The 23,705-nt window shown below is 35.5% G+C and overlaps 1 protein-coding gene across 12 annotated transcripts in view; it reads left to right on the top strand.

Moving 5' to 3' along the window:
- The window catches only part of MEF2C (myocyte enhancer factor 2C), a 164,336-nt gene that overhangs the window by 49,970 nt on the left and 90,661 nt on the right, over positions 1 to 23,705 (top strand). For 8 of the 12 annotated variants that reach the window (XM_059418219.1, XM_059418216.1, XM_059418214.1 and 5 more), the window contains exon 2: positions 13,538 to 13,730. In XM_059418219.1, coding sequence (XP_059274202.1) covers positions 13,677 to 13,730 — 54 coding nt within the window. In that variant the 5' untranslated portion in view covers positions 13,538 to 13,676. Of the gene's footprint in view, positions 1 to 11,535; positions 11,715 to 13,534; positions 13,731 to 23,705 lie in introns of those variants that run through there. The other 4 variants (XM_059418213.1, XM_059418210.1, XM_059418212.1 and 1 more) reach the window with 3 other exon arrangements.

Here is a 23,705-nt window from a genome sequence, read left to right as displayed (position 1 = left end):
ATTCAAGAATCCTTTTTTGTTCTCCTTGAGCCAGGCACTGAGCAGAATGTTGGTTCAACACCGTAGTGTGTTCTGCAGTCAGAGGGAAGATCCCTTTCTATAAAGCTAGCATTTCCCAAAACATATTCTGGATATACAGATTCTGTCATCTAGCACACTGAAGAATATGAAAAGTCCTGCACCAAAGAAACTTCTCTCTTCATTTTTTTAAATTTCCTGACCTTTTTTTTTCTTTTTTTTTTCTTTTTTTTTTTTTAAGAATAGTTTGTTATAATCCTTAAGAACTACTGACCTTTGGAATCCATACTGGGGTTTCTGAGGAGAGTCGTGGGATTGCTTCCACTGATGGGTGCTTTCTTTTAGATCCTAGCTTTTAGAGACTCAGGATTAAAAAACCTCATTTCAGTAAACTTCTGATCTGTGATAGCATGGTCTGTTTTACAGGGGAAGTACTGTAATCCTTTCCATGTATTAGTATCTGCCAAGGATGACTTGAGCTATCCTTGAAAATAGCCTGGGACAGAATGTGTAGACATGCTGAGATAAGGAGCCTCCTGCCAGGCCTCCAGCATAGGAAGCGACTTAGCTTACCCCAGGCCCACGACCGGCCCTCTGCAGCACACTTACCCTGCCCGGGTGTACAGAGGAAACATTCTGTTCATCTGAGAACACCTCTATTCCTAGCTCTTTGACAGTTTCACTTTCCATATCCCCTCAGTTTTAAACATGTGGAAAAAGAGATAAAGGAAGGTGATGAAATGAAAAAATGAAGTGGGGAAGGCTATGGAGAGAGAGAAGAAACTCAAATTTACATGCCTGCTTTGCATGCGATTATGGCTGGCTTTTGGAGGGGGAGGTGAGTGTTCTCCAAAGGTCATTTTATAAGATAGGAAGGAAGATGAGTATGCAGTGTGAAATATTGGTTAACATTGAGAATAGAATCAAACACTATGCTGATTAAACCATTTTGATTAAAATAAAAACTTTTCAAATTTCTGATTCTTTTTTGAGGCATTAGATCAACTATAAATAAAAATAGATCAACGTTAATTTAGGCTTCATGATAAATTATACAACTTACCCTATTTTAAAACTTAAAAATATGTTCACCAAGTAGGAAATACAAAGAAATTAGTGCAGTAAAGGATCAAATTTATGCTGCTACCCCTCCCCACCCAGAAATCACAGGGGAGGGAGAACTGAAAGTGTATACCCATTATTTCTTAAATAAAGTTTAGTTGCATAGGAAATTTTGACCCCTCTCCTTACTTAAAATACTGGTTTTTCATTAGGCATTACTATTTATAATTAAAAGTGTCTATTGCCTTTTGCTTTAAATTCTTATTTATTAACAGTCACAATCCTTAAATTTTTTATTTTTCCTCTTAAAAATGCTTTAATTTAAAAATTACTAGATGATTCAATTTGTCTGTTCATTCCAAATTGGAAATTAATCTGTTTGGCTTGAGGCTACGTAGCTTACTCTCATTAGATGGGTATGTCCAAAGATATGTGAACATTTCCCATACAGTGAGACACTGGGATTTTCAAATATCGCTGAGATCTTAATCAAAACTGTGCTGATTGCTTGGGAGTTGGGTCCTGTGAGAGAGGAAATAAATCAACCTGCCCCCGTGACTCTGGTACATTAGTAATGTTGTAAGATTGTTTATTTCTAAAAGAAAGAAGGTATAATATAAAATATGTAAATCTATATTTCACATTTGAAAAAGTTTTACATTGTATTTGTCAGATTATTCACAGTGCTATGTATATTTAATACTGGAAAAGGAATTTTTATGCCCAAGAACTATTTCAGTCAGTGGACATTGATTTAATGAAGTGTCCATGTTTCAAGGGAAGACACACCTTTGGATTCAATTCATATCAGTTTAGAAACTTCTTGCATTATACTCTATTATTGGTGCTTCAAAGTATTTATAATTTCTATGAACTTCCACAATACTGAAGTGAATAAGTTTACACAATTAATTTATGAAATTGAATTGTCCCCATTTGAATGTCTATAAACAGGGTGCTGTTTTTTATTTGAGCCTCACAAACTTCTCCAAGAATAGAAGTGTTATTATTCCCATTCTGTAGATAAAGAAATTGAGGTTTGGGAAACGCTGGATTAGCCATTTGCAACAACCGTGACAGGCAGAGTATTCATGGAATATTCAGACTGGAGTCGTCATCTTCCAAATACTGCCTGGCTCCATCCGTGTTTTAGATTTGTCCTCGGATGTCATCTTCTCAGCTGTCATCTTCCGTGACAGCACTGCCCACTTCTGCTCTTTCCTGCTCCGGCACCTCCTTGCCTGTTCTCCTGTGGCATTTTGTTTCTAGCCCTTCTCGATCTATAATCATCATATTAGCATGCTTGTTTATTGCCTCTCTCTCCCTTTAAAATGCAGGTTTCGGGAACACCAAGACCTCCTTTGTTTTGTTCACAGTGGTGTCCCAGGTACCTAGCATCATGCTTGACACCTTTATGTCTCTGTAACTCAAGATCAGACTTTTTCATTGTTATCTCTGTAAGATTAAGCATCATGAACTTGGCTCACAGTCTCCGATGACATCAGTGTCACCAGGATTGGATCTGCACACATGGTCCAAGTTGAAATTTAGTTTAGATCTCTGACGAGGATGCACCACGTACATACAGTTGCGTGTCGTTCATCTGCTCCAGAGCCATAGCAGGTAGGACGCGATCGTACTAGGAGATCTGTACTGCATACGTCCGCCAGCGTTTCATTTCTCACCTTTAACCGACAGCATTCCTGACCAGCGACCCTGAGAAAAGTCCTGAAGCGTTAAAACTGTGCGTTACACAGCACTAGTGTGTTTTACAGCAAGCAGTGCTGTAGTGCAGACTCCTCTTGTCCTGGAGTTTTGCACAGATAAAGAGAGGATATAGTTTTGAGAGGATTGCTCTAACTACAAAGTGCATCCTGAAGGCCATTTAGCTCACAATGAAGGTCTGTGTTTTAAAATAGCACTATAACAAAGTAACTACAGAGTTTTTGGCAAGGGCTTCAACTATTTATAGAACTAAGTAAGGCATAGTAAATAATACCACAGTGCCCAGTTCTCCCTTGCCATAACCCCAAACTTACGAGAAGCACTGTAATTATATTTTTCTACTTAAAAAAAAAAAAAAATCATAGTAGCCATTATCAGTTTAACCATACGGAAGCTCAGGCTGAGATTTCTTTTTTAAATGCATAGTTTTGATTTTCAGCAGCTGCGCTGGGTCTTTAATCATATATTATCTTTATGAAGCCTTTTTCTAACATATGTTAATTGGCTGTTTTCTGTGACAAATTATGAGCTCTTACTTTGATGAGGTTCAATTGCAATCATGTTGAAGTCGAGTACGTAGAGTTTCTACCCCTGCTGGCTTCTCAAACCACTACAAACATCTGCACGTCACTGCAGTGCTGAGTAATGGCAGGATTTGGGCTGGCTGATTTCACTACAGATTTTTTTTTTTTTCCACAGGATATTTTCAGCTTCTTTGTACTAAATCTGTTGCAGGGTTTGCCCTTTTTAGCAGAAGCATGCTCTAAAATTAACATCAAACCTTATTGGCGATTACTATAATACAGTGAGAAATATTTCATAATACAACACCCTAGCATCTGTTTTGCTTTGCTGAAATTTTAGTGTAGTTTTTAGTGTAGTTATTATACATTTTTAAAAATCAATCAGTTGTTAGGTTGTTAGTGGTTTCTAAATAATCAGCATTTTATAAAAAATATTTTGAATTCTTCTGCAGAGAAGAACGGGTGTTTATTGAGTGGATGACTATTTAGCTGTCATAAAGAAAAGGCACGTACCACTTTTTCTAGGTATTTCCAAATGTCAGTATGTGAAAGATTCTATTATATTTTCTTTTTTCTTTGTAGTTACATCTGTTGGTTAAGGAATGAAAAGAATTACATGTTCCATCAAGGTTAATGTCCAATAAGGGGCATAGCATCCATTTCAGTTTTCTATCCTAATGTCAGTTTTTAATATATGATTAGGATGAACAGATATGTTCTAATCCATCTGCTCTGAGAACTGTGACAGATAGCCTGCATGGATACCAACAGATGATCAGTGAGAGCTATAATTAGAATAGATGTAAAAATACAGCACATTTGTTTATATTTTCAGAAAAGTAGTCAGGATAATTGATTAAGGCCTTCAGAAACTGTGTCAAACTCCAGTCATACTGAGATGAATTTAATTGTGTTTCTGGCGGGACATCGAAGGTAAAGGACTCTGCGAGTGCGGTTCTCCAAAGCCAAACCTAGGGGTCATATTTCCATACAGGTATTAGAGTTTAGAATAAGATGAGCCAGATGTGAACAGGAGCTACTCCTCCTCATGAGGCTGTTTTTAATCAGCCGTTTCCCTAGAGTAGCACACAATCAATGAGCTCTAAATCCTGAGGCTACCTGCATTCAGAGGAAGGCCTGCGAACATCATTACAGAACTTACAATTGAGTATATGTGAAAAAATTAGAGCAGAAATTAAGGGTAAGAAAGGTTAACTTCAGAAGTCTTACTTTGGTACTGCTCTTTTAGAAGGTCTCAGAGATAATTTAAATGTTAAAAAAAAGTATTAAACCCTACTAAATGCAGATACTAAATCCACTAAAAGATCACTGTAAATAAGCCAAATGGAAAGTTATTATTGATTTATGTTTGAATATATGTATTATTTTGAGAAGGTAGATAGGTCAATTTCAGCATGAGTAAGTAAATCTAAGGTGGGTTGTGGGTTGTTTTGGGTTCTTCATCAATAGTGCTACAGCTAGAGAGCATGGCTTTAGGAACCCTGTGTGACACTTCAGTGTGACTGCAAAGTCAGCGGATGCACTGTGTCTTGAGCGAGTGTACACAAGGAAATTTAGTTCCACTTGATAAGACACATACTTAATTGGCTTTAAGAAAATAAACCAAGGTAAAGAATGATGTGCAAATGAAACAGAGAACTTGGCACTTGACTGTATGGAAGCCCGTGAGCCATGTGGCTTAATTGGGGCCAGTTGGGATCATTTAATGATTGCTGTCAGAAGATCAGATTTAATTCTCCTTATAAGAAGACCACAGTGGGATAGAGTTAAACAAATTGTCATCAGAGGTTTCAGATGAACAAAGCCTTAATTAGGTTGATTAGGATGCTGTAAAAGAGATGAAGAGAATAGAAAAATTGATGAATCACTGGTTTCCATGTTGAGCCACATGTAACAGCAGTATCAAATATCTATATTTTGAGAGACATTATTACAGCATTTTGAATATTATGTATATCAGATGGAAGGCTTTTGTGTAAACTTTCTAAAATTCTGAAGTTCAACTAGAGACAAAAGTAAATGACATTCAGTGTAAACAGTGGGTGATTTATGACACATATTCTTCTTAATGTATAACAAAAACATTGGCAGGAGGACAGTGGTACGTCTTTCCATTTAAAGCCCATCTTTAAATATTAAATAAAGAGGGAAAATAAATAACAACAGAGGCAAATTATTTTCAAGGACTTGATATTCAATTGTTTAATGTATTATTTGAATACAGAATAAAAACAAAGCCTTTACTTAGAATGTCCTTTTGACCATTCATATCACAATCTTAGTAATACTGTGATTACTTACCAGTGATAATACTCATGACTACTCATGTGTCTTAAAACATATTCTTACTGTTTTATCATCGCATTATGAAAGACTAAAATGTGGTCTTTCCATTTGCTGCAGCTTCACAGGAAAATGTTCTCTCTGCACACACCCATACACACACACACACACCAATGTATCAGTTAGGCTAAAAACTGTGCCCAGTGCATACAAGTTTTTGAGAAAGAAATTTATAGAATATTTCCATTTTAATCATGAAATATGATACATGAAGGCTTGAGAAAACAATGAACATAAAATTTTTTTCTGACATGATTATGAGATGTCTGGGAATTCAGATTTTGTTGTAATAAGATGGTGATATGGAACAGCAGCATCTCCCCTTTCAAGCCTGGCTTGATTTGAGGGCTGACAATTCTGTTTCGCTGATACTGGTGTTGTATAGTGCTTTACTTGCTTTGTTCAATAACAACAACAACAACAAAAAATCCAGCTGCATACTCTTTACAGAGAGGTTACAGCTGGGGAACAGAACACAATCTGTGATGCTGACTGGTAGCTCTGATCTGTGATGAGACAGTGCCTATTTTACCTTTGTGGTAAGCTCTGCCACGTCACAAAGTGGCCTTGGAAAGAAAACATCGTGGCTGTACTGTTGTGAAAAATCGGGAAAACAAAGGCATGGTAGAACCCCAGATTAATTACTTAATATGATGAGGAAAGACAAAAAAACTGCGGTGTGGTTCAATAACACAAGGCTCTGGACATATTTAGACCATTTGGAGTTTATTTTGGCATGGGGAATGGAGAATGCTGTTTAAGCTGCCTTGTGAAAAAAAATGTCCAAGACAAAATATACCATGGAAAACCATGACAGGGAAGCTGTGCTTCCCCCGTGTTTAGTAAATTGTTTATAATGCAACACAGTTGTTTAAAGGTGGGTGCCTCCTAATTTCCAGAACTGTGTAAATAAAATGATTTATGTCAGTGATAATAGCAGGTTAAGCCCACTTATTAAATTAATTGCAGAGGTTTTCAAAACGAGTTCCTTTTTAGCCTTATTATATTTCTGACATACATTTCATCTCCTTTTGTCCTTGGGGAAAGATATTAAAGTAGGACTAGAAGCATTAATGTAGAGTTTTCAGCAGCGGTGGTCATTGGGAAAATTGATATATTTCCCTAGTTATTTCTACTTTTGCAGCCTGAAGCTCTTCCACGACTGATACTTAAGAGAAACTTCTTAATTTTTATAACACTGTAAATTTTTCCTTCATGTAATGATTATTGTTAACGAATAAATGAAGCATTACCTGTTAGAACTTGCTCATCATTAACTTTGCAAAGGCTTCATGGTTTATCTAAGGACAATGATTCACTTGGTAGCCTCATGGTATAATATGGTTTTTATTTTATGTCTCAAAACTGAAGCAGTCTTACAAGTAGTAGGTCTTGTTCCCAGTACTGCTATGGACCCACTTCACATATAATACCACCTTGAATGACCATAGCCATCCCCTACACACCAGGAAGTTTGTTCCTGGCGTTCCTGGATGGCTCACTCAGTTAAGTATTCTATTCTTGATTTCTGCTCGGGTCTTGATCTCAGGGTCATGGGATCAAGCCCCATGTTGGGCTCTATGCTCAGCAGGAAGTCTGCTTGAGATTCTTTTCCTCTTCTTCTGTCCCTCCCCCAATCATGCTTGCTCGCTCTCTCTCTCTCTCTCTCTCAAATAAATAAATAAATAAATCTTAAAAAAAGAAAAGTCTGGGGGTGCCTGGGCGGCTCAGTTGGTTAAGCATCTGCCTTCAGCTCAGGTCATGATCCCAGGGTCCTGGGAGCAAGCCCAGCACCGGGCAGGGAGCCTGCTTCTCCCTTTCCCGCCTCACCCTACTTGTGCATTTGCTCTCTCTCTCTCTCTGTTAAATAAATAGATAAAATCTTTTTAAAAAAAAAAGTTTGTTCTCAGCTCATTGTAGGCAACAACAAGCTGAAGTTCAGACCTGAGCTTTCTAACTCGAAAATTCTTTCTACTTCCACTCCTCAGTATAAATTACTCTTCTTCCATATATGAGATGTATATAAATATGACAAAAGATTAAGTGAGGTTATGGGCCTGCTTTTATATGTAAGAAAATGTTCTCAGGAGTAGTCATTAAAAATAACAACTGAAGAAAATACACACCTGAGAGATGAAAATCTTAAAATCATTAATCAACTAAGTTATTAGCTCCTACTATAGGCCTGGCAGTGGGTTAGATACTGGGATTACGAAAGTGGGAATATGAAAGCAAGACAAAACGGAGTTGGCTCACAGATGTTGAAGAAGACAGGCAATTTCAATTATGACAAGTGCTGCAAAGGAAGACATGGTGCCATGAGTCCTCATGGGGGATTTGTTGCAGCCATGAAAAGATGGAGTGCTTCCTGAGGAGGTGAAATTAGAGCTGAGATGGAAAGGAAAGGAAGAAGTTAAGGAGACACAGAGGGGAAGGAGGAGCATTCCAGGCTGAGGGGATTGCAAATGCAAAGGCCCTGTGGTAGGAAGGAGCATGATATGTGTGAGGAACAGACAAATGGCATTATTATTTGTGTGTGATACTGTGTTACAGAGACTTGGAGATAACTTAAAAGTCCATCATATTGACACTAAATTGACGTAAATTGAGAAAATAATTTTGTGTTTGGCATGATGGTACTTATCCAGTGGTAAATAATGGTTGTTTTTTTATTATCTTTAGGAGGGTAAGTGTTGGCTCTGTATCTAAAACGAACTCAGCTTGCATTCATAGCTAAGGTAATATAACATGTTATATAGAATATCATAAACTTAAACGGAAGTAGAAGAATGACTTTCAGGACCAAGGAAATATTTCCCAATTTGTAAGACATCACGTAGTTGAGTAACAATAGGAATAATAATAATTATATCTTTTGAAGTTCAAAATACCTCTTAAGCAAAAAAAAAAAAAAAAAAAAAAAAAAAGTAAAAGTTCTACTTGTTCCTTTCAACCAAAATATAATTACATGTCTCATATGTCTTTCAAATATGTCGTGAGGTAGAAAGTTAAATGTATCTAGATGTACCAGAATGAGCCGAGTTTTCCACTTAAAATAATATTGAATCATTTAATTATCTGAATTAGTAATACCAAGCTTGCAGCTTAAGATCATTTTTGTACCTTCCTCAGAATCCAGTTTGTATTTATTTAACAGTATAATTTCCTATGTGATATAGTATGCTTGGTTTTGAACCTTGAGTTTTTTTAAAACATTATATGAAGATGCTAGTGTTGTCAAAATGTGAATCAGTGAAGAAGTTATTTGCTAATATGAGTAAAAGAATACCAGAAATCTTTCTTTGAAAATTGACATCACATATTTTAATGTTTTATCATCATTCATGGGCTGTTTTTATTTAAGCAACTGCATTGTGCTTATCGTAGCAAAATACATGCTTTGCGAAGATAAGTTTAGCAGAAGAGAATTAATTTCTTCCCACATCTTTTAATGTGGCATGGCAGTCTCACTCTATGATCAAAACACATAACTGAAGGTTGTGTTTAATTTCTAAATCAAAGTGTTGTGGGAAGATGATTGAAATCTGAAGATGACTCAGATCCACTTGATATGTGGTTTTCTTCCTACAGAAACCTTATGGTAGACTGCCATTTCCATGTTAGAAGGAACCTAATAGTGATGAGATTGAAATAAATAGTTTCACTATATACTGAAAGTTTTTGTTCGTTTCTTTAGTTCTTACTCTGAATTTTTTAAAAGAACTTGGAGACCTTCAATAACATAGGCATCTATTCTCCCCACCCACTGTATCTTTTTTTAAACTATGGGTACAAAGATGTAACCAATGTGTCTTACAAACACTGATATATTTTGGGGGAACAGTTTTTGTAATTCCTTTTTTTTTTTTAACTAAAAATAAAATTTATCAAATTGCCTCTTTGCCTGTATAGAATTCTTCCTTTGCCTCAAAGGGTAAATTAAGATTATATGGCTGCATTAGCTATGTCAGATGATTTCTGTGAGGCATGACAAAGGTAATTATGATATATCCCCTACTTCACCAAAGGGAACTTGTTTGTCTTATTTTTATTTCTTAAAGAAATCTTAACAAAATATTAACCTAGAACTGAAATGGATTTTTCTTAGGTGTTTTAAAAATAGAAATAAAAAATTGAGTCCCCATGTCTGGATTTCTGTCATTGTCCCTTATCTGAACCTCTCAAAGGCCTCTCTGTATATGGTGTGCAGCACAGCACACTCAGACAGTTCTGCTCAGAGAAGGAAGTGAAGAGTTTTGGTTCCCATTTTACACTTCTGGAACAGTTTAGGGAAGGAAGCACCTTTACACCTTTTATTGTTCGTGGTTGCTGACATCATATCCTTCCCTGACCAGTCTGTGCGTGTTTCCTGCCATTCTGTCAAGATTCTTCTGTGTTACGGGGAGGGATTTGTGGGAGGGAGGGAGGGAGAGAGAGAAGGGAAGGGAGCAAGAAAGAGTGAGGCAGGGAAGGGGGGAGGAGGTGTGTGTCACTCAAGGGAACTTGTTTGTAAAGAGAGAGCTGGGGTAGGAGAAGGATCTTGAGCATCTGTCCACAAGAAATTCTTCTCAACTTGGGTCTCAAAACCACTTTGCCTTCATCTGTCTGCATAGCCAAACTCAAAGTGAACAGAAGCCTGCCATAATGAAGTTCCCCTTTTTAGTAAGCAGCCTGATTTTATCTTTCTTAAATTTAGGTTGACAAAAAGAAAAAAAAAAAAATGCAGGAGACTGTAACTCTGTAGAGTGTAACTGTGGTAGAGCATTTCTTTTTCTTTTTTTAATTACTGATTGTTTCTGTGTAGCTCTGTCATTTTCCAAGAATGCTGCTTTCATGTGGAAAGAAGTAGCGGCAAGGCTGCTGGAATTATTTTAAGCTTATGGTTGATTGTACATAATGAAAGTTCTCAGCATAACTTGAAATTCTACTACATGTAGTTTACCTATTCTTTTCTTCATGTACATACAAAACAATTTTAAAAACTACTGAAGATTTTTAATCTCCTTTTCAGCTTTTCTAGGCCTCCTACAAATTAATACTTGAAACTGACCTTACAATATAATTTTGGCATAAAAATCAGCTTAGAGAAGTAGTTACACCAAGAAAACAACTACTGAGCTATTATTGACCTTCCTAACTCTTTGAGTTTTTACTGATAGCCTTGAAATGTGGTGATCCATAATCAAATGTTCTAAGGCACGTTTCGTGACATATTTCACTTCATGAAAAAGTCGCATCATCACCGCGTGACATATTTCACTTCATGAAAAAGTCGCATCATCACCGCGTAGTAGTCTGCATATGTACATAATAATATCAAGTTTTGCATTTTAAAAATGCTCAGAAGGCAGCACTTCAAGAAATATTCATTTTTATGGAAAACAAGAAAATATTTTAATTTTACTGAAATTTAAACTTGTTTCTCTTTACATTAGCTTGCATATTTCAAGAAGGAAAATACATCGAATGGTATTTTCACCGACTATATTATATATATATTTGATATACGCATACAAATTTTTTCAGGCAAAATATTTCCCATCCTTTTTTCTTTAAGAATTTAAAAAAAAAATCCTTGCTCTGCTCTTTTTAAAAAGTGTTTCTTCTTTCAAAGTTGTGAAATACGGGGTGGTGAGGTGTAGGAACTCTTCTAAGTTTGGCTCATGAGTTCTCTCTCTGCCTTTCTGAAGAGACTTTTCTCGAGGGATGCTTCTCTGCTTGTTTGGTTATTTGTATTTTGAAACCAGGATCTGTCGAAGTTCTTGTCTTCCCCGCCCTGTCACCACACTCTAATCTGTTCACCCTGACCTTCCACCTTAAAGTGAATAAGCGCTTAGGCAGGCATAGTCCTGTAAGCCGATAGTGCCACTGGCCTCAGCCAAATGAAAAGAAAGGAAATTGTCCCATATGCGTTTGTGGATTCATGGGTTGGCTTTTTTGTGATAGAGGAAGCCTGTCTGTCTCTGTGGGGTCTTGCACATGCATGGGAAATGCCATTCTAACGGGCTGCTTGCTTCTAAGGTAAGACTATAGGAAACACAGGAAAGTTGCCCAGTTGAGTGATATTTAAGACAGTTTCTAAAAATAAATAGATGGACAGTGTGTGGCAACGGTGAATATATAATGCAACTGTGCTTTGTGAAGGTTTCATATTTTAATGTGATTTTAATGTCTTATTATAGCTAATTTTTTCATGTGTATTTGTCAAGTGTGTGTTATTTATATAACTCTTTAAAATTTTTGAACTACTTCCAACATCCAAAATTGCCGCTGGAGTAGTAATTTTTGATGAGCACTGTGTGGTCATGATGTTACTCAACATATATAGTATTCCCAAGGGCACAGCTAAGCTGCAGTTTCATAGAAAGGCATTGGGCAAAAGAGAATGGATGGTCTTAGTATTTAAGCAGCGCTTAATCCACCAGAACTAATTATATCATAATAGCTTCTGCAATTAGATAATCACAGAAAATTTTAATTTAAAGAAATTTACTCAAGGTGATAAAGAATTTAGAAATTAAATTAAAGAAATCGAAAGACAGCAGATGATCAGACCAAGTGTGTAACAGCTTTCCTGTTCCAGTAACTTTGAATTAGAGCCAAATAATCTATTAAATAGCCAGGACATTGGCTTAGCATTACATAATACATGTGGGAATTTCTCAGGTCCCTCATCAGACACCAGCTAAACAGGGAAATTCTGAGCAATGTATAAAGTAGTTGCATTCTTTGACATAAAACTGGATAGAATAATTGAAGCGGTTGCTTGCAAATCTAGAATCCAATGTGGAATGCTTTCTTGTTAACTTCCACATTTCACGGCAATTCATTTTCATTATGTTCAAGTGTTTTCAGATATAATTTAAAACAAAGTAAAATATATACTTTTAATACTCGGGTTCTCTGGGTTTATTTTATATTCTTGATGATCATTTCTTTAGTTTTAATTCATGACCTAAAGGTATCTAGTATATAATACTGGGCTTCTGTAATTTTGTATGTTACTCCCCAAAGATATATGATATGTCTTTTTAAAATATTTAAATTTAGAGAACTGATGAATTATTATAAAAAGTGTAGTTATAAAAAAAAGTATCATTATAAATGGAGTAATACTCTAATTTTTTGCACCATTTCTTTTCTGTCAATGATTATCTTTTTTGATGCTTATATTCAAGATATAGCTTAAGGGCTTTCAAGAGGAAAAGGAGATCTCACTGCTGATAGCTGCTTATTATGTAAGATTAAATATCCCATATTATTTTTACAGTGTTCTCATAGCAGTGACTTTTTAAAAATAAGATTAAAGGATTTAGATTTAAATTAGTTGACATTTACATATATCAAATAGCACTTTCATAATAGTCCATCCTATTTGCATAACGAGGGGACGTTATCACCTCTGCTGTCAAAACACGAGATTGTTTTCCCTTCAGAAATGAATTAGCTGCCCTACTTAGCATACACAGGTACATAAAGGTTCATTAACTCTCTGATTTAGGTAATTTTTCATAATGGAAGGGTGAAAATAGTCACCTAATTTCATTAAAAAATATTAAGGAACTCACTGCAAAAGATACATTTCAAGTGTTAGGCTTTGAAGTATAGTTTTTGTCATTTAAATGACTTGTTAAATTACTTATGAGATTATTTTAATTATAAAAACAAACCGTTCCTTTTTGATATCCTCCTACATGGGATAGACCATGTGCTTTTAGTACTTATTTTCATTCATTTGATTGGCTTACTTTCATATAGTTCTCTTTTTAAATTAGACTATGATCGCTCTTATGAAAACGCCTTTCTGTTAAAGTGGTATTTAATTCTTCTCTTTCTTCCAGCAGGAACGAATGCAGGAATTTGGGAACTGAGCAGTGCAAGTGCTGAAGAAGGAGATTTGTTTGGAGGAAACAGGAAAGAGAAAGAAAAGGAAGGAAAAAATACATAATTTCAGGGACGAGAGAGAGAAGAAAAACGGGGACTATGGGGAGAAAAAAGATTCAGATTACGAGGATTATGGATGAACGTAACAGACAGGTGAGTGGGGTAAACTTTTTCCTGTACCATCATTTACATAGACTATTTATTACATTTTCTCCAGGTATTTTAAAGATACTGAAAACATTTGAACTTAGAAACATCCATTAAGAGAAGTTTCAGTGAATTAAATGTGGCCAGTTTAAATGCTAATATTCTATCATGTGTAAAGGGGGGGAAAAATCACCTTGTCAGACAAATAGTTTACATATTAATGATTGTTCACTTTTTATTTCAACATAAATTTTGAATGGGAATTGTATTTCTGTAATACGAATACCTTAATGATTAAGAGTTAATAAGCATAATATTGCTACACTGCATGCATCATCAAACAAAGATATTCTTAAATGCATAGGAATGAGGCCTTTTGTGGTCATCCATTTAAAGGTTTAGAATATAGGCTTATAAAAACGGCTTTCATTGTATTCACAGTAAAAGAGACTTTGAAATGTATCCACAATATTTAGTATTGCACTGACAACAATAAACACTCTTACAAAATATTAGTAACTTAAAACATATATATATATAATATATATAAGTATATTTATATAAATATATAATAATACACATATAGGCAAAAAACTATTAGTTAATTCATGCCATTATCTTTAAACCATGAATTTGATAAACAAAGAGGCAAATGATGTTACAGTTTTTTTCTACAACTCCATTGATAATGCTGTATGATCCCATTAATCTATCCTAAAGAATTTATATATCCAAATGCTCTCTATTCAGCAAAGACATGTATGTCATAAATATCTGTGCTTTGACTATTTTTCTTCACTCTTGGGGAGAGTGCATTTAGTTAGGTGATATAAGGAGAGTTGGGTGGTTGGTAAGCATTCTGATGTTAAATTACAAATAATGGGAGAAATTATGGTAAAGTCAGATTCCAGCCATTACAAATGGATAATGGAACCTGGAAAACAGGCATTCCTTGACCATGGAGAGAAGAATGTTTTACCTGTTGCCCATTTACTCTGGGGAAAGCTAAGAGGATAATTTCCAATATGCCCTCACCAGACAATCCCCCAAATAAAGACAGTCTAGCTCTCCAGTTGTCCCTTTCTGTCTTATTGGAACTGCAAGTAAGACTAGAACTAATTCATGGTTTAAGTTTTTTTAATATTTTTTCCAGTTTTATTGAGAAGTAACTGACATACATCACTGTATAATTTTAACACATACACTGTGTTGGTTTGATTTATATATATTTTTGTGAAATGATTACCATAATAAGTTCAGCTAACATCCTTCATCTTATATAGATACAATAAAAAGAAAATAAAGAAGAAAAAGGAAAAAAAATTCTCCTTGTGATAAGGACTCCTAGGATTTACTCTTTTAGCAACATTCCTTTATATCATACAGTGGTATTAACTATAGTCACCGTGTTGCACATTACATCCTTAGTACTTAACTCATCTTGTAACTGGAAGTTTGTACCTTTTGACCACCTTTATCTGTTTCTCCTTCCTCCCACACTCCTCCTCTGATAATTGCAAATCTGATCTCTTTTGGTGAGTTTGTTTTTTAGATTCTACATATAAATGAGATCATACAGTCTTTTCTTTCTTTGTCTGACTTACCTCACTTAGCATAATGCCTCCAAGATTCATACATGTTGTTGCAACTGGTAGGATTTCCTCTTTTTTATGGCTGAATAATGTTCCTGTGTGTGTGTTTGTGTGTGTGTGTGTGTGTGTGTGTGTGCGCGCGCGCGTGTAACCACTTTTTTATGTGTTCATCCATTGATGGACACTTAGTTGTTACCTGTGTAAATTATAATGAATAGAAGTTGTTCATTATGCCATCAAAGCCAGTATGTCATTAAGAGATAAAGAAACTTTTTAGATTTAAATTTTTGTAAATTTAAATTATTGTATTTAAAGTATATATGACTTGAACTATTTTTGGCTGAAAACTGAGCTAAAGGATAAATAAAGGTTTATGATGGATTTCTTCATTGTTTTCCTACATGTTTATTGCTATGGGTCAAGCCAAAAATAGCAATTCTGTCAATATAAAACCACAGTATTTTTTAGCTGGCTTACAACTTGAAATTAAGATTGAAATATTGAACGCCATGTACCATTGACTCTTTAGACTGTTATTTGGACTAAAATCCATTTGGAGTATAGTCAGAAATTATATGAATTAGTACCTACATTTCATTAATAATGCCAGGTAATTTTTAGTTTCATGAAATTCATTGTATCTTCCTTTTGCTTACAAAGAGAGAAGAAAATTTTTGTAGGTTGAATTCATGGAGTTTTCATTATGCTTTATAAAGGAACATAAAATTCACACAAGATGCAAGAATTTTAGCACATACTTTTGAACTAACAATTGAACGTCTTTTCTTAATTTAAATGTGGCTGTGTCTACAGTTGCTGTTACTCTCATCCATGTCAGAAGTCTTAATAGTTTTAGAAGAAAAATTGTTTAAATCTAGTTCAGTTATGATTTTTTAATCCTGATGATGAATTTCTTGATTTTATTCTATAGAAATATAGGATCTATGTAGTCTTCTCCATATTGTAGGTTCAGCAGGCCCTTCACTCATACTCTTAAATCAAATTGGTAAAATTGAAAACTGCCATGTTTTAGTGTGTATTTCGTGATGATTATAGGTGGCTATTGACAGTCTCCAACATCCATCTTACTTATACATGTTTGTTATGTGTACCACTCACCTACTACAAGAGCAGTCATGAGAGCCTGAAAGATGTAGGTCACTTCTATAATCAACACTACCAAATCTGCAGTAACAAATCATCCCAAGTGTGGAGGCACCCCTGGCCCTGGGCTTCCTTTAAACTATGTGTTCACGTGTTGAAAAGAAAAATGGTAACTGTTTTGCTCTTTTTGAAGCTTCCCCCACTGCAGACTCCCTAATAGAACCTCACACAATGGTTCACTGTCATCTTTTCTTAAGAAGTAGTAAAAACCTGCTCTGCTTTTGCAGGTGTTTATTTAGCTATACAGAAAACAGGATGTGTTTTTACAGAATAAGAAAGAGAGACATAAAAGTGTGAAATGAAATATTATAAAGCTGATGTGTAAGTTGAATATCATTAAGAATTAACATTGCTATAAAACAGAGCAGCTAACTATTTAAATTGAATTTTATCCTTCCTCTGCCTTTCATAATGGAAGTAGGGAGAACAACTAAAATTCAGAAACTCCAGGTGTATACATATAATAGTTTAAGAGAAAGAAAAAACTTAACAGCTCTTTTTTTTCAAAATTTGTCCAGAGTTTCTGAGTTTATGAAAACTACTTATTTCTCAATTTCTCACTTAAACTGGATGGATCTCTTAAGCCAGTATGTAAAAATAAATAAAATCATAAATTTTTAATTAATCTTAAAGAAATTTTCAGTCAGCTTAATAAAAACAACATGCACCAAGAATTACATATGTATTCTTTCATTTCATTCTTATTAACCCCATTTATAGTTGAATATCTCATTTATTTATTAAATCAACAAATAGTATTAGATTGCAGCGTGCCTGACATTAAGTATTCAGGGTAAACCAGACAAATCTTACACAGTTTGTCATCTGCCACAGAAGTCAACAAACTTCTCCTATAAAGGGCCAGAAAGCAATATTTTTGATCTTGTGACCCAATCTGAATAAAACTTTACTGACAAAAATGGAACAAGCTGTACTGGGCCAGATTTTGTGGATCCCCGGCTTAGTGGAATGACACAGAAATGAAATGTGCAAATATATAATACAAATGTTGTAAATAATGTGCTACGAGTGAAATTATCAAAGTGCTATCAAATTATGACAAGAGCTGCTTTATTTAGATTGGGGATTAGATGAAAGGTCTCTCTGAGGAAATGCTGAAAGATGGGAATGAAGACATGAGTCAGAGTTAGGCAGGTGACAACATTCCAGATGGAACAATATTTGCAGAGCTCCTTAAGAACGGAAAGAGCTTGCTAAGGAGCCAAGGGAAAGCTCGTGGAACTTGAGTCTGATGTGTATGACTTTAGAGAGATGAGAGAAAAGATTAGATGCTAGGCAGGGCTCAGATCAGGCAAAGCTTTGAAGTCAGATAGTAATAGGAGGTGGTAGCCAAGATTTGGAGCCCACATCTTTCAGATTAAAAAAGTAAAACAAAACATGCTTTTCTCAATTATGTCATGCTGCATCCTGTGTAATATAATGGCTAAGAGCATGGTTTTGTGTCTTTGCTTTTCCCAATTACGTCATATTGCATCCAGTATAACATAATGGTGGAGGATGGTTTTTAGACACACACAAACCTAGCTTTGCTCCCAGTTCTGCCACCTACTAGCTGTATTAACCTCCAGCGAGTGCCTTAACCCCTTTGAGCCTTATCAGTTCCCTCATCAGTAGAGTGAGGGTTAAAAAATTGTACCCAGCTCCTCAGGTCACTGGGATAATCAAATTAGGGGATAAATGTAAAGCATCTAACATACAATAAATGCCCAATAAATGTATCTATTAGCTGTTCCTATTAAGACTCAGGCTCTTTAAACCATTAGCTGTTAAAAGTTAATGTGACTTCCATCAAAACAGCTCCCGCGCTGTGTCACACACTAGAGTCATACCTGAACCTTCATTTCAAGAGGGTTTTACCTTTAAAAGCTATCAGGGAGCTGGAAGGAAAAGTGGAACAGAGCAGAGCAGGAACACAAAGGAGGCTTTGGAAGCTCACAGGGAGTGAGAGAATCCTTTCGGAGCTGGAGCAGCTGATAGCAGAGGATGGCTCCTGGACCAGAAGGAGAATCACAAACATTTGTAGAGCAGGGCTTGTGACAAGGATGGAAAGCAGTAGCTTTCGAAGCTCTATGCTTGTGGGACTTTTCAAATGTATGCTACTGACGAAGTTATTTTGAACTACTTACCACCGTTTTTATCACTTCAGCTTCCAGCTTATTCTAACACTACAATTTCAATGTCTCCATCTGCGTTCTTTGTTTCTACCCCCCTGAAGTACCTTCAGCAATCAGGCAATGATATTACCCTCCTTCATATGGTCCCGGTAAATACGCCCCTGAAAAAGCCAGATTTTTTTAATGACTTTTGTCTTTGTATGACTCTTTTTACAAACAGAATAGACTTAGAAATCTGTGATGTCAGTTGTATCAAGAATAAAGTAATATAAAAATTAGGCTTGCTTAACCTAAACATGTTTATACATGTATGGTTCTATTTTAAATTTTCAGCTTCTCCACTTTGAAAGGATAAGAAAGGTGAATGCAAATGCATTTGTGTGATTTGTTATAAAAAGGCATTTAAATGTTTGAATAATTATAAGGGAAAAAATATTTGCCAAATAACTCAAGGTCTAATATAATAAGTTAAGGGAAAAAGATTTTTAAATGTCTTAAGCTCTCTTCTATCAGTTCTGGCACACTAATGGTTTTTGCCAGCAAACAAAATTTTATGTAATTATCAGTGCAATATCTGGAGCACAAATTAAAGACAATTAGCAGCATTCTCCTGTTAATAGAACAAGAGAATCCCCTTATGACTAAAAAGAATTCAGAGATCGTAGCTGTTAAATTTTCTCACTTTTTCTCTTTTCTTATGTCCCTATGTCAGTTTCTCTGTACAACTTATAAATTGCCTTAAATGGGCTCAGAAAAAAATCCTGGAGAAATATGTTCAGTGTAGGTACAACATATGAACAGTTTCTACAAATGGATGTTTTTAAACTAAATCTGATATTTTTTAAAGTAAACTGAATAAAAGAGATTTACTTATTTCCTCAAATGACTCTGTTTTAAAAAGAAACGAATGTTACTCCTTACTTTCTCCTGTTTTCCACTGTTAGGCAGTTCTTAGAATTTAAGCTGAAATTTCAGGGGAATTTTTACTGTAGTGTTCCTTCAAGGTGATATCCAGAATACCAGTAAATAAAAGGCTAATTATAGTTCTAAACTTGAGAGTAACAACCTACTAACCTACTCTTTAAATGTAAGGAACAAGATAATTTAGAAAGACAAATAAATTGCTTCAAGAAGTAACTTTGTGATGAATCCTGAACCATGAGTCAAAGAACAGAGTAATCTAGACATATACATTTTCTTTTATCATTTGCACAAACAGAATTTCCAGAATCATTAGTTGTTTGTATGCATACCAAGTAAGTATATATTATTAGAGAGGAAATTATACTTAAGATACTATCAGAGAGTTATCCATGTTTCTCAATGAATGTCTGGAACCTTGTTTTAAATTAGGTGATTAAAAAGTTCAAAAAAATCACCAAAGTGTTGATTTAAATCTAAAATAAAATCCACAAATACTTCATAATGATGATTATTATGCCTTTTTCCCCCCTCAGTGTCATTTCTTAACAGCTAACTGCCTCCCCTAAACTTGGCTTTAATATATAAAATCAGGGTGTATCATAGTAACATATTAGCACATAGTAGTACATTTCAGAATTGAATTATAGGGTCTATTGATGCGTCCTGTGGATGCCTACTTAAAGGTTCCCCATGCACATAAGTTAGATCATTCTTTCATTTATCTTAAAATCACCAAAGGGAAGGGGTGCCTGGGTGACTCAGTGGGTTAAAGCCTCTGCCTTCCGCTCAGGACATGATCCCAGAGTCCTGGGATGGAGCCCTGCATTGGGCTCTCTTCTCAGCAGGGAGCCTGCTTCCCCCTCTCTCTCTGCCTACTTGTGATATGTCTGTCAAATAAATAAATAAAATCTTTAAAAAAAAAATCAAAGGAAAAAGTTTTGTTCAGAGAGCTGGAATTACTAGTGATTGAAGAGACTGAGAAAGGAAACCAAAAGGAAAAAAAATACACTTTTGAGAGTTTCCAAATCAAAGAAAGCAGTAGCTAGAGTGCTCAGATGTACATTTAACAGCTGTGACATCAGGTCATTCGTTTCTATTCTATTCCTAGCAATTTAAAAACAATTCACAAATGGTCTCCCCTCTATATGGTTGAATCTTAGAGATAGCACACCACACACTTACTATGCATCCCATACATGTGGGATAGTTTATATTTGTATTGAATAGATCTATTCCTTTACTACCAGAGAAGTACTGTCTTAGATGCTCTCAAACTCGTTCATTGACTTTCCTTTAATAAGGAACCTAAGAGAGGCCAAAAGTTGCACAAGGCAAAAGGTAATAGTTTCCTCCATGTACTTGAGGGCTTCAAGATGTTTTGTTGTTTCAGTTCTGATTTGAGTATCTCATACCATTTCCATTTAAAACCATGATTTAGAAAAATCCTGATGCTTGTATTTATTGTATCTCAATGGTTTTAAGTAGAAAGTTGGGATTGAATGGACCTTCCACCTCTGCAAATGCTCGCACACCCCATTCTGTCTGTGACAAGTCACCTTTTGCTTTGCAAATGCACAAACGCTGTGACATTGTATTACTGAGAAACCAACCCTAAAAATATTAACATTATAAATAGACCACATAAACCAAGAGGTTTTTCCAAACTGTAGATTAAAGAACATGTTGCTAATTTTTTTCAAAAACTGTGTCCTTTGCCGTCTAGACCTCCTCTAACATTGTAATTTATTCGTTCAAAATGAGCTCCTTTAAAAATTATTATCATAATAGTATTTTTAAAGTTTACATCCTCACAGACTCTAATTGAAGAAGGTATGGCAATGCCCCCTCCTCACTCCAGAATGATAGCTTTGGTTGAAAAAGAAAAATAACATAATTAATTTGAAGTAAATGAAATTCCATAATATGGAATAGGTATACTTGCATTTCTTTTGAAATAAGTTGAACCACTAATAAGAATAAGAGAACCACTGTAAATGTTTGGAATTTTGACTTTTAATTTTAAGTTGGAACAGTTTAGCTTAAGAAATCACTAACATTTAAATAACATTTCAACAAACGCAACTGTTTGGAAACTACAACGGAGACAGCCTCCTGCCTTCTGTCTTGCGAGGATTGATTTGGAAGGCCCTGAGGGAGAAAATATTGGAGTTAGGAGGTAAAACTGAAGCCATCGTGGAAAGGAAGAAGTTACACTCTTCCTGTTATGACAGGAAACGTAGACAAATGTGCTTCCTGAGCATTTGCTCAGCAGGGAATGAAGTAGTCTTTGACCTTTACCTTAGGTACATTTTGGCTTTGTTAAACTAGTAAACATGTTTTTGCCCCCAAAATATTAGTCTGGTTTATTTGATTCTTCTCAGATTCAAATGATACATTTTAGGTATATGAGGTATAAAGAAACAGAGGTATTTATTTTGTGACTGCATCCACAGATCGAATTTAGAACATAAATCAGCCTTTTAACGAACCAAGGAGACCTGAATGGCTCATATAAAAAATTAAAAACATACTGCATTATAGCCCCCTCTTTTTAAAATCCAGAATACTCTTAGGCTTAAAAATGGGCTACAATGAAGTCTTTTAAATCCTGGTAAGTTTAATAATTGTAGACCATCTTTCTTCCTTTTCCTCCTACGGACAGATATATCAGAAATCAGCTACTATAAGTTTTAAAATGCAAACCCTGTGAGTTTGTGAGTAAACACTCAGGTTTATTCATATGCATTCAATTACTTAACTTTAATCTAACTCATTGTTCAATATTTTTGCCCAAGAAGTGTACAGTGCACAAAATTTAAGAGTTTTATTTGGCGGGTAAGAGGTTGACTTAGGTGAGGGGTTGGTAGAGTTCTGAATTCCACACACTACATTCGCTATTTTAATCTTTTTATTCTGTTCAGAGTTTTAGGAACTACTGCTTGAAACCCCTTTGGAAATCCTGCTACATTGCAGTGAAACACGGCTCAATTTGCTTGAGGCTAACGAGGACAATAGTCCTCTTTGCAGCAGAACACACTGCTGTCTCATCCTCGCAAGTTATGCTGGAGGGTTACAAGCACATGGTAGCAGTCTGCTTAAAAGAGTCCCTCACTGCTCTTTAAAGAGCCTTTCATTTACGATGGCAGGCCCCGTCATTGTATAAAGGAGCGCTTGTCTAGAACACAAGTCTGCAGTGGCATTGCTTCCTCCCACCGAGAGTAATCATCAAGCCTAAAGCTCTCAAGCCTTTCTAATGACAGACTGAATTAAACAAAATAAAATTGAAGAGGAATAGTTTAGAACAGTTGTACCATTACTTACTGTCAGGAACAAGCCAGGGGAAGAAAAAGAGCATTTAAGAGGGCATTTCCCTTTTTTTCAATTAGAGATTGTCGCTGCAGACTCTTGACTCCATCCCTAACCCATTAAACACATAGGAAGACTGCATGGCTGTGGATTAGAGACTGCATTGTATCTATGAACTGTCTGTCTTGTCCTTCATTAGTCACTCTGTTTCCTTAACCAGGAGGAAACTGAGAGATTATCTATGCTGGGGGTAAGGAGGAATGGATCTAAAATATTTTCATAGGATGAGGGTTATATTTATCATGACTCTAGTTGGACAAAAAAAGAGAGAGAGAGAGAGAAAACCTCAAAATTTGAAAGTAGAATTCCTTGGATACATTTGTCCCAAATACATTGTAAAACAAAGAAACTAATAATTACTTTATGAGTTAAAGAAATGAGTAAAAAGTTCTCCATTCATTGAGCAGTTCTATTAGGATTCTGTTGACCGTATTCTGAGTGATGGAAAGAAGTGTTAGGGACCCATAGATTAAAAAATGGTTGCTTCCCTCAGTAATGCGTTGCAAGTTGTTTTTTGAGTTAGGACTCGGTTATTCTTGTAGATGTGAGAAGCTGCTCTTTCCAAAGGTCTTTTCTTTCATTTATTTGGAACTTTCCTGTAAGGTGCAAGTACTCCCACAGTTACTATGGCAGGAAAGTTCTCCTAAGGTAACTTTATGAACAGAGCCGAGATTGGGGGTGAACGGAGCAGACACACATGTGGCGTGGAGGCTCATTATTAAATGTCCTTTCTGTTACACAGTAGTCAAACTAATCTCCCTGCCCCGTAGGAAATGGTACAGGACTTGTCCTCTGTTTTT

This window comes from Mustela nigripes, chromosome 12 (genome assembly GCF_022355385.1).
Source record: "Mustela nigripes isolate SB6536 chromosome 12, MUSNIG.SB6536, whole genome shotgun sequence".
In the NCBI taxonomy this organism is placed as follows: Eukaryota; Metazoa; Chordata; class Mammalia; order Carnivora; family Mustelidae; genus Mustela; species Mustela nigripes.
This window is presented reverse-complemented; position numbering and strand designations above follow the sequence as displayed.